Below are 11,198 nucleotides of genomic sequence, written 5' to 3'. Positions count from 1 at the left end.
CTGTACTACGTTTTTCTACTCATACCCATCATTTTAGTGTCATCTGAAGACATACGGCGTCATGAAAGCAATTTGGAGAAAACCAGAGGAGATATTGGCGAATCTGAAGTTTTGATTATTGTGTCCTTTGCTGTTTCCTTGCGTTTACCCTTGATGGCCACGGCTATTTATCTTTTCCTATTTTCTGGAGGCTCAATCCTTTGCAATCTCACCATACCTCCATTCCATTCTACGTCTTTACCATTTATGATCTGGCCTTCTACATCTGAATTATTCGACTATTTGACCATATGTCTCATCAACACGGCGAATGGAGACATGGAGATTCGTTATGTTCGAGCTTTATCTTTTATCTCTATCTTCCCTCTATCTTCCTTCACTCACTCCAGGCGTTCGGCCTTGGGAACTTACGCTGGGGATCTGGCGAACGGGATATGGGACGGCTTGCACTCTTGTTAATTAATATTTGACCTTGTAACAATGTCGGTTCTGTTACCAAGTACGGCCCTGTAGATTAGATTCTATCTGTAAGGTCTTCTTCCACTCCCTTAGTACTTCATCTCTTGAAGTAGCGTCCAATCCCAGTGACACCATTAAAGGCACCCACTACAGTGTTGTACCCAGGTCTGCCGAGTTTTCCGCTCCAGCGACAAAATTGTTAGGCTTCATAATGAGTTGTCCAAGCCGGACGAGGGACACTCCGAATGTCTTTGATGAGCAGTCACCAATGACCCTCCTCGCTAGTCCTCCCCAAGTCGAGGATTCTGGCAACCCAGTAGAAGAAGACTTGCAGAAACAGAGCGTGGGCCGTAAAAGCTGGAAAAAGAAAAGCGTCCAGCTACTGTGCCCATCTGTGATGCAGTCCAGTGATGGCAACAGATTGCTTGCAACGCGAGACATTACCTGCAAGAGCGTCTCATGCTTTCCATGTCTTGGTGTTCTGAAGCTTTCAGCGCATATGCGTATACAGGACATGGGCATACACCCGACGAATGACTCTTGAATGAGCTTATCAGGGTCACCACTGTCGAGATAGTCCCAGGCCTCTCTATAAGCACTGGGGAAGAGATGGTTCCCTCGTACGCCTGCTGATCCGGGTAGAGGGGCACACTTATGGTATCGGGGTTTAGAATGGACCCCTTTATAGACAGCCTAGGGGAACCAGATTGTGCAGCCGGTATTAGGCTCTTGTATCCGGCTACTTGGAATTGAGAGTTGGTCGGTGTTTGTTCTGAGACTGACTTGCTTTGCCTGTTCGTGATGTATTGGCCTTACGCACCCTAGTACAAGTCCCTACTTTCTACTTCCAGGGTACATATCGTACAATGTGAATGCTTTCCAGTCCACACGGTACGCTAGGGATATTTCTTATTAGCGTTAGTATTCCCCAGCACACTACGGTCTACTTTAGTTAAATCGTAAGCCAAAAACTCAGAGCTGGCAAGGGTATCGATATTGGTCTCTTCAGGGTAGTTAAAAAAACTAAAAAAAAAGAAAAAAATTCACTCGGCAACCGGAGAACACTGATGACTTTTTTTTTTCTCTTTTTTGATTTGTTTTCGGGATTTTTCACGTGTCTCAAGTCAATGGGTCACCAAACATCCAACGTCCTCCCCTCCCTTAAAGCATTTGCTCCGAAAATACAGTGCAGATTCGGCTGAGACGACCTATCTGGCAGGAAGACAAGATAGCAGCATCTCACCCACTAGAGTATTGATAGAAAAGAAAAAACAGAGACAGGGATATTTGAAGCTGTTCCACGAGATAGGAAGAGAGACATTTGAGAAAGGAATCAACGGCGGGGGAGGTTAAGGCGGCGTGAAATTGACGTGAGAAGCGTGGAGAGAAAACAGGATTATCGAGGCTCGACGGCCCAATTGAGGAAACATGGAAGCAGGTATGGACATCAGAGTTCAGCAATTAAGCATCACCGGCGGCAGGGGGCTTGTCAGTGGTGGGGGTGGACTCGTTAGAGCCAGCACCCCCTTGAAGCCACCACGGCCACCGCCACGTCCTCCACGACCACGCTCGCCACCGCGTCCACGACCCCGGGCAAAGCCACCACCCCGACGGGCTCCTTCGCTGTCGCTGGCACTCTGGTAGCCGCGTGGGCCTTGATTACCCCCGCGGTTGCTCCCCTGCCAGGTTCCGGCATTGCCTTGACCACGAGGACGCTCCTCAAAATACTTGAAGTTGGGTTTGCGAAGCGGACCGGCGGGGCTAGGTCGTTTGTGTTCGATAGGCTGGCGGTCGAGAGCAGCCTTAGCATCCTCAACGGTTGGGAATGAGGCAACATAGTTGTTGTATTTGCCCCATTTTTCGATCTTGATCACCTTAGCTTGATCCTCCTCGGGGAGGAGGTTGCGGACGGCCTCCTCATTATCGACGTAAGAAACGAAGAGAGCGTTGCTTGGCTTTTTCTCGCCGCGAGAAGCAGGGGAATCGCCAGTCTTCTCGGTAGGGGTAGCACCATTGGTGTCAGCGGTGGTCTTTTCCTCTCCAGCAGGCTGAGCGGACGAGGTTGAGGGGGGAACGGGGCTGTGTGCCTTAGCGGGGATGACGGGCACAGGCGAGCCGTGCTGGCCGGGGCCCCGAGCGGGAGGGGCCTGTACAAACTGAGGTGTCACGGTAGCAGGGCGTCCAGCTGCACCAGTAGGAGCGGGAGAAGCGGTGGTAGCAGGGAGACCAGCAACAGGCTGGGGTCCTCCAGGGACAGGCTTGCCGCTGCGGTGGGCAAAGTTGAAACCCTGGGCGCGCATCTCAGTAGCGATACGTCCACCCTCAATCTCCAGGACAAGATAGCCGAACGCCGCATCAGCGAGGTTGAAGTTCCACATGTTCTTGAAGGCACTCTCGTCAACGTGGCCAGCAGCACTGCCAGCACTGACGGGACCACCAAATGGGTTTCCACCATTGGCAATAGATGGCATTTTGTTCACGACTTCCAGCGCATTGTCCAGGAGAGTCTTCTGGGCATCGTTAGATGAAATTGCAGACTCCACCTCACCACGCACGGTCTCCCAGACATCAGTGAAGGAAGCCTTGGAAGCTGCGAGTTTGCCACGGTAATGGTCGAGAGATGGGTTGACGGAAAACTCGTTGTAGGAAGAGCCGTAACGGAAATGGAGACCGGCAGAGATTGAGAAGTCGGCCTTCAAGGTGACTGAAAGCTGGTTCAACATACCCTCCCGGGCTGGCGAGGCGTGGGTGACGAAGACCCGGGTCTCAGATGGGTCGTAGACACGGTTAGCGGTATCGATTAATTCGCCCATCTGCAGCAAGGTAGTCCACATAGTTCCCTGGCCACCAGCAATGGTTGTCTTGCCCTCGCCATTGTCGAAAAGCTTGTGCATCACCACAGCACCTCCGAGTCCGAGCAGGCGAAGCTTGACGCCACCAATATCGAGTAGCCTAGAGTTGGCCTCGTCGATGATGTGCAGCTTATCAACCTTGTACTCACCAGACCGGAACTTCTCCAAAACACGAACATCCTCACAGGCACCCCACACAGTATAAACCGGGACGTCGAGAGTAATGCGCTTGTCGAGGAGCATCGGAAGCTCGGAGAGGGGTAACTGGTCCGGGGTGAAACGTTGCTTGATAGACTGCTGGGGCGGGACCTGTGCGATGGTGCGCTTTACGTTCTCGGGCAAGAGAGGAGAATATTGGGCTACATGTTTTAGGGTCCTGCACGCAAGCGATAAGATTAGCTTGGAGTCTGCGAAATATCAAGTTTCGATGCCTGGTTGACGCGAGACGTGTTTGCTTCGCGTCGGGCAGCAAGGAAAGAAAAAGAAAAAGGAAAAGAAAAGGGAGGGAAGGCAGGGGAAGAAGATTGAAGCTTTGAAGGGGTCTTGCGTAATACTCACTTGTCTGCAATGCGCTCCAACGAAGTATCATCATAAAAACCAAAGTCACCCGTGTGAATGATGTGGTCCGCACGAGCCTGCTTTGCAAGCTCGTTGAGAGACTTGAGGTTTCCTGCAACACACCCCCGCAATTAATTCAAGTTCGGCAGCACGGAAAGTTCTTCAGTCGTACCTCTCACATCCGCGATGCACAGGATTCGCGTAGGCCCATTTTGGATGACCCGGCCATTGTTTGGCAAAAGTGGTGTGGCTCCCGGGGCCGGGGTTGCTTGCGGCGCAGCACCGTTCGCCAGTGGGTAGCCTTGGTTTGCGAAGTTGTGAGGGCGAGGCTGGAAAAACATTTCGCGTCAGTATCCATGAAAGAGTTCCTTGAAACATTGACTTAGGTCAGGGTATGGGGGGGTTCCTTAAAAGAAGATGGCAAGTCCGCCGCGGAGAGGGGAGGCACCATCAACAGTAACTTACCGAAGCCATGAGGAAGGAGAAATCGCGGGTCGGGAAACGTAGTGGACTGGGGGAAAGAGAGGAGGAAGGAGGAATATTAAAAAGGAAAGAAGGGGAGGGGTTGGATACAGTCAAAGGGCAAGAGAGAAGAATCACAGCGCATCGATTGAAGCCGTGACATGGTAATTAGGTAAGCACCCCTGGCGCGCCGGGGTGAAAACATCACTCAATCAGGTAAGGGAGCTGTACTATATCACGAACTACCCAACGGATAAATGGTGATAATTTACTATTGAAATGAGTAGTAATGAAGTGCCTCGAGCATTATTCTTGTATTTGAAGAGAAATAAGCCTAACTGCTTTCCCTGGTGTCCGTTTCCCCAAAATCTGCTCGTCGGGCTCACCGCAACTATTCATATCTGGTACCAGACGACGTTTGTCGCACATCCTTTATTGGATCGAACATGAAGGAAAAGAAATCGAATTTTGCACTTTAAATGGAATTGGCACACAACATAGAAGAGCGCGATCTACCTCGGGTGTCCAGACTTCTACTAACAGGTAATACAGTATGAAGTACCAGAGACGTGCATACGACTAGCCAGAGCGCGATTCAGACGATAAATAGACGCTAGGAGCCAGCGGACATGCTTTACAGACTACGGCGATGCCGACGCAAGACGGCTAAATCCCAAGCCCTTTATTTTTGTACTCAATATATATGAATATCGTTTCTAGAAAGAGCATTCGGGTCACAGCTCAACGCCTTTACTCCGAAGCGTCTGATCACTTTGTGAAACATTGCTAGAGAATGCTTGGAAGGAAGCCGGTCCCTTCAGGGCCAGCAGAGCAAAATGGCCGCCGACGGTTGGGCGTGCCCGACAGAGTATAGGTATCCCAGGCTCATTTCCATACGCAGATGAAGCAACGTAGCGATCAGAAAATGGCCATGTATGCTTACCGTTGGTCATAAATGCCCACAGGTCGTCTATGAACTCATCACGAGTGGCAGGGTCGAAAGTTGCAGCCAACCACATGTTCCAATCCGACTTGGCCCAGTCCTGTCTATGATCCAAAGGAACACCGTACTCCCCACGGACGCTGGAGAAGAAGTCATTGCTCATCTTGTGTGCTGCGGCAGGGAATGTTCCCAAGCCCAGGAGTAAATCAGGAAATATGTTATACGGTATCTTCCACGTGCTTGGGAGATCGGGGGTACTCTAAGACAAAGTGTGTCTTACCATCATCGGTCCCGAGGCCTTGGTTGAAAAATAGCTCGCCATGATCATCAGCAATGTTTGAGTATTCGTCAAGGTCGCTAAGTACTCCAAACGCTTTAATACCAATAGCAGCCTTGATTGCTAGGTTTGTTTCATTGGGGAGGGGACCAGCAGCATCATTGGACGAGAGCTGATTGGCAATGTCAATGCCATTTTCGACCAGATAGTCCGCGTACTTTTGGAAGATATGCAGATATTCAGTGGCCCAATGTCTATCCCCAGTAGCTTGCACATAGGCTAGAGCCAAAATAAGCAGGTTTCCCGATTCTTCGATCGGCATCGGCTCGGCCTTCTGGTCATCATGCCCAGTTGCATTGGGGTAGTGAGAACCAATGTCATGAATCGCGTATGGCAGAGTCCAGCGATCTGCAGCGAGGTACTGCATGAGAGGCTCAAGCAAAAGCCGGATCCAGTTGGGATCCAGAACCCAATATACAGGGAATGCGGGCATAATCACGTCGATAGTGTTTGCGTTTCCATCGCTGGAGAGCTCCTTGATGAACGCCAGAACGTTATCAGTATCGAGTGAATCACCGGGGATGGTCAAGTCAATACCACCATAAGCTTGGCGAGTAGACAAAGCGAGAATGTCAGCATATTTCTGACCTGCTGCAGCAGTGGAAAAAGACGTCATCTCATTGTCAAAGTCAACAGATTCTGAAAGAGCCTCGCCATAGTCGTCAAGGAAGAAAGACAATGCTTCGTGGGTAGTGGGATATCGCGCGCGGTAGTAACCTGTGTATGCATCACCAAGGTAATTGATGGCCTCTTTCCTTTCATATCCCACAGCAAAAGTCACTGAGGCCCTTCCAATAACATATCCAAAATCGTGAGCCAAGGCGACCACGCCTCCCCTGACCAGTTGCACACTGGGCCCGATAAAGCGCCCACCTCGGCGAATCGATTTCGCACAGTCTTTTGGTGGCCAGCACTTGCCGAGACAGTACTAAAGTCATTTGGCCGAGAAGCCAGGATCGCTTTACCCCATAGAGCCATGTCGTCCTCTTCCGCGTATGTCACTGCATCTTGGACCGAGAGTTCATGGAATACGAGCCCGTCGTATTCTTCGAATTCGTGCATAATTTCATTGCCACGACCAGTCCATCTCCCGTCAATGTCGGAATATATCTGGACTTCCTCGCCCCAGCACTCTGTCACCGTGACTGTCAAATAACCTAGGGTTTTGGATTAGAACCGATCGAGCGGTATGGCAATCAACGGGGGCCTCACTGAAGGGGAGCGATTGTCGCAAATAATTAGAGGGAGAAACGGGAGAGAAAAAGTCCAGTCTTATCGCGATGCCACCAGCTTTCAGATCGAAAAGCGAATGCGTCGCGGTGAATTCCGCGCGACGAACCTCAGCAGGGAGAATGTCGCTCGAGTTCAGATCAGATACACCCATAAGGCTGTATGCTTGGCCTTCGACTCGCACAATAACCGCCCACCCTAACTCCTGGCCAGCCCAGAATTGGGAATCGGCATAGGGCAGCTGCTGAACGCGGTTGCTAGGCATCCATGCCGACAAGTATGGGTTGCGGACCGCGAGCGGGTAAGATGGTGGCAGGGCTGGGTGGTGGATGACTTGATATGGCTTGCTAGTGCTGGTACAAAGGAATGACAAGAAATGAGAGCACAGAGAGCTCAGTCCTAATGAGTTGTGTAGAAATCGCATGATGCTTCCGCCCCCAAGTTGGGGTCCAGGCAAGTAACTGGAATGTCGTTCGAAGTTGCTTTATATGTGAAGCCGATTGCGGCGCACCAGGCGCGTCAATCGTAAGTTTTAGCCTTAAGGAGGTTTCTTACAGGGGATCTTACGGAAGATGAACCGAGGGAGTATCGAGGAGAGGGCCGCGTAGCTTCCACGCCGATCATCCCAAGGTTTATCGTCATCGGAGTTGCAGATTCCCCACATTCCCTTCACTACTGCGTATCAAGTAAATAGTCTCCTCCGCGCTTCATTGCTTCCAGCACAACTCGCATATTACGGCTACTAACACACGAGAAATACGGTGTGTATCTCAAATAGATGTTTAATAAGCAGAATCGAAGCCAACTGTCGCTTTACTGGGCTTCAAGGTACTGGGAAAACTTGATAACGGACCTGGAGCAGGGTCCATTTTCAGACAGCACTCTTATTGGTGACCGCCACGACGGGAAGCAGCTTATGTGTACGACATCTGAAAAGCCCAAAATCTCAGTGAGACATGATCATTGAACTTTTTGAAGACGCTCAGTAATGTCCAGCCTAGTAGGCTGCTATACATATGTTACAGAAAGATAGACTTAGTTCCGGAACAGCTTCAGGCCACCTTCCTCGCGGTCTTCATCACTCTCCTCGTCACTTCCACTATCATCACCTTCACCCAGTAGTCCGCTAGCAGTTTTGCCAAGTAGGGAAGCAAAGAACTCCTCTCGAGCCTTACTTGTCCAAGAACCGCGGTCCTCCGGGGCCATGAAATTCTGGAGCTTCTCGTGGACATTAAATCGCATCTTGCGACCCTTTGAGGCACGTGTGTCGACGTTTTCTCTTCTGTTTTTATCGTTGCGCATGCCGGTGACATGGTGAAGGGGAGGCGGGATGGAAGTTGTTGGAGGCTGTCGAGACCACCGGTCATGGCATCGGATGAAGACATACGCTGCTCAACGAGGTCACGCAGGAGAGATTGGTAGAACACAGTGTCGTCATAGACAGGTTCGGGACCAGTGCCGTTTGATAAACCATTCTGGCGAGAACGCTTCGAGGGGCGGTCACCCAACTCGGTGGCAACGTTGGCGTCGAGGACTGCAGTGATGGTTTGTTGACCAGCCGAAGAACCAAGTAGCTTTCCTCGTGCTTGAGGGGCAGATGAAGACGTTCCCCTCACTTTTGAGGACCATTTATCCAGAGTAGCGCGACGAGAGACAAGTGCGTCAGACTCGAGATCGACCATTCTCTCCCAAAGCTGAGAAGATTGAATCGTAGCTTCGACAGGAGATGGCCTTTTGCGCTTTTTGGATTCATCCTTAGTTTGGGCATTGGCGAGGGCGCTGCGTAGTTGTTCCAAAGTAGACCAAAGCGCGAGGGCTGCTGATTCTGCTGATTTGATGGCCTCAACACTCGAATCCTCATCTGAGATTTCTTCACCCTCCTCGCCCGTTTCTTTCTTCCCACCAAGTTCATTGATGACTCCCAGTCCCTTTTGCAGCTTGATTCGCGTGTTCAGAAGGGCATCAAAGGTCTTACGTTGCTCCTTCACAGCCTTTCCTTTCGCGGCATCAGCTTTCGCTGCCTGCGAAATTGTAGCGGCAATTGTTTTCTGATCAGTAGCCATCAACCTGCGTAACTCCTCCCGATCCTCCGTGGCCGGAGCTGATTTACGCCCAGCTCCAGAATGGCGGACTGGGGCGACCTCGTCCTCTTCGTCGTCGTCGGACTCTTCATCTTCGTCGACTTCCTCCGAATCGTCGTCCGAGAACGCATCACTGCCACCGTCATCGGACGCATCCTCGCTCGAGAGCTCGTCCGCCTCTGGGGGACCGGTCGAGGCTGGCCTCTTCGCGGTTGTGGAGCGCGCCGCCATCCTCAGAGCCAGATTCGAGCTCTTCTGGCGAGTCCTCGTCCTCGTCTTCGTCTTCGTCGGTACGTGCCCCAAATGGATCCTCATCACTTTCCGCGTCTAGAGTATCTCGACTAACTTGCGTTCCGGCGTATTGCTTTCCCAGATTAACGGGTTCGGGCTTGCGCAGCTTGCCCTTTCTGTTTCACCTCATTAGCCCTCAACTCCTAGTTTCAAAAGTGAGTGCTCCTTCTCACCCAACCGCCTCATAATGCTCTCGGCCCCCACTCAGATTCGAATCTTTTTTTGCCCTCGTCGTCGGATGATCCAGCCCCGTCGTCAAGATCTTCGGGATCGAAGTCTACAGTCTTTGTAAGTATTGGTCTGTGAATTGTAGCTGCAGAAAATGAGACACTTGATAGCCCATACCTTTTGGTGTTGGATCTTCCAGATCAGCAAGCTGATCAGCGAGCGAGCGACCTTTGGGTGGTGCCATTGCGCGGATTGAAGTCTGAAGAATCAGAGTCGCTCGCGACTTTTTTTTTGTTTTTCCGTTATCCGGAGAAACTATCCACCCCGAGCCTAGTATGCGTTGACAGGCGGGACATATGGCGGTATTTGAGGGCGGTGGGCTTTCTGCTGGCACAATAGTTGACCTGCCACTTGCTGCTTGTTGAGCTTCATGTTTTTTTGAGTATTGCATGTCTTTGCCATGGCATTCGCTAATATGCTTGTTTTACCCTCCAGGTGTGCGAAAACCCACTGCAGGATGTTCTCCAGCACTGGGACGGTCCTGAGCCATGACAATCCTCTTGTGAGTAATCTGATCTTGACCTGCTAAACCTGGAATCTATTTGTCTCTTTGGCGTCAATCCCCTACATGTATCGGAATCAATCTCCTTTGGATAGCTGCTAACTCTAGCCAGGGCCTTCCACGTTCGGGCACGCCACCAACATTCCGGAGTCGAAAGGGACTCCCTGAAAAGCGCAAGATTCGTGATGTTAAAAAGGTCATTGCTGTCTCTTCGGCAAAGGGAGGCGTGGGGAAATCTACAGTTGCTGGTTAGTTATCTGATCTTGCTCAATTCATGCGTTCCTCCGATGTTCAAATTATCCCAATGGACAAGCGAGCTTCCAGCAATATACTCAATGTACAGAACCTTCCTAACAAAACCTTTGCAACTACAGTCAATCTTGCACTTTCATTTGCCCGTCGAGGAATCCGCACAGGGATTCTTGACACAGATATCTTTGGCCCATCCATCCCAACTCTCCTCAATCTCTCCGGTGAGCCTCGTCTAGATGATAGTAAGATATCCCTTCACCAACCAATCTCAATCCGCAGCCCCAACACTAACCTATCATGTATAGATAACTGCCTTCTCCCCCTCACAAACTATGGCCTGAAATCCATGTCCATGGGCTACCTCCTGCCCCAAACCCAATCCGACTCCACCACCGGTGAAGTCCCAATGGACTCAACGCCTATCTCCTGGCGCGGCCTCATGGTGACAAAAGCCATGCACCAACTCCTCCACTCCGTCTCATGGGGACCACTAGACGTGCTCGTCCTCGACCTCCCACCTGGAACCGGCGATGTGCAACTCACAATCAATCAGGAAGTGATAATTGACGGCTCAGTAATCGTAACAACACCCCAAGACATCGCGCTCCGGGATGCGGTTCGTGGAATCGGAATGTTCCAGCGTATGGATGTCCCTGTCCTCGGGATGGTGCGCAACATGGCCTTTTTCGCATGCCCTAACTGCGGGCACCAAACTCGTATTTTCTCGCATGGCGAGAGCCATGGTTGTCAGAATGAGGACCGGGGGGTTGTTGCGGAAGCTAAGCGACTTGGGGTTGATTTCCTAGGCGATATCCCGCTTGATGCGCGAGTCTGCGAGGACGCGGATCGAGGGATGCCGACTGTTGTTGCCGAGGAGTCGGAGGATCGCAGTGCACGGCGTCAGGCTTTTCTAGATATTGCGGAGCAGGTTGCCAAGAAGATTGGGCTGGAGTGGCGCTGAGTCGGGATGCTGATTGTCTCTTCACTCTTGTATCATGTTGTG

The 11,198-nt window shown here is 51.2% G+C and overlaps 5 protein-coding genes across 5 annotated transcripts; 2 read left to right on the top strand and 3 right to left on the bottom strand.

The window, feature by feature from the left end:
- Window positions 1-670: 670 nt before the first annotated feature.
- On the top strand, window positions 671-1,003 carry N7468_008421 (uncharacterized protein; the record flags this gene model as incomplete). The annotated part of the gene is made up of 1 exon (XM_058477717.1): window positions 671-1,003. The coding sequence occupies one exon, from the start codon at window positions 671-673 to the stop codon at window positions 1,001-1,003; it is 333 nt and encodes a 110-aa protein (XP_058328062.1).
- A 910-nt stretch (window positions 1,004-1,913) lies between these two features.
- N7468_008420 (uncharacterized protein) lies at window positions 1,914-4,210 on the bottom strand (the record flags this gene model as incomplete). The annotated part of the gene is made up of 3 exons (XM_058477716.1): window positions 1,914-3,687; window positions 3,870-3,981; window positions 4,042-4,210. The coding sequence occupies 3 exons, from the start codon at window positions 4,208-4,210 to the stop codon at window positions 1,914-1,916; spliced, it is 2,055 nt and encodes a 684-aa protein (XP_058328061.1).
- An 855-nt stretch (window positions 4,211-5,065) lies between these two features.
- N7468_008419 (putative glutaminase) lies at window positions 5,066-7,265 on the bottom strand (the record flags this gene model as incomplete). Its single annotated transcript, XM_058477715.1, has 4 exons — window positions 5,066-5,445; window positions 5,555-6,399; window positions 6,462-6,768; window positions 6,824-7,265. The coding sequence occupies 4 exons, from the start codon at window positions 7,263-7,265 to the stop codon at window positions 5,066-5,068; spliced, it is 1,974 nt and encodes a 657-aa protein (XP_058328060.1).
- Window positions 7,266-7,876: 611 nt separating this feature from the next.
- N7468_008418 (AATF family protein) lies at window positions 7,877-9,625 on the bottom strand (the record flags this gene model as incomplete). Its single annotated transcript, XM_058477714.1, has 5 exons — window positions 7,877-8,188; window positions 8,239-9,055; window positions 9,111-9,329; window positions 9,418-9,490; window positions 9,559-9,625. The coding sequence occupies 5 exons, from the start codon at window positions 9,623-9,625 to the stop codon at window positions 7,877-7,879; spliced, it is 1,488 nt and encodes a 495-aa protein (XP_058328059.1).
- Window positions 9,626-9,898: 273 nt separating this feature from the next.
- N7468_008417 (Mrp/NBP35 family ATP-binding protein) lies at window positions 9,899-11,156 on the top strand (the record flags this gene model as incomplete). Its single annotated transcript, XM_058477713.1, has 4 exons — window positions 9,899-9,943; window positions 10,056-10,191; window positions 10,318-10,437; window positions 10,501-11,156. The coding sequence occupies 4 exons, from the start codon at window positions 9,899-9,901 to the stop codon at window positions 11,154-11,156; spliced, it is 957 nt and encodes a 318-aa protein (XP_058328058.1).
- Window positions 11,157-11,198: the final 42 nt, after the last annotated feature.

The sequence above is a fragment of the Penicillium chermesinum genome, assembly GCF_028974085.1.
Source record: "Penicillium chermesinum strain IBT 19713 chromosome Unknown utg000006l:1.0-2335141.0:1.0-2336784.0, whole genome shotgun sequence".
NCBI lineage: Eukaryota > Fungi > Ascomycota > Eurotiomycetes > Eurotiales > Aspergillaceae > Penicillium > Penicillium chermesinum.
This window is presented reverse-complemented; position numbering and strand designations above follow the sequence as displayed.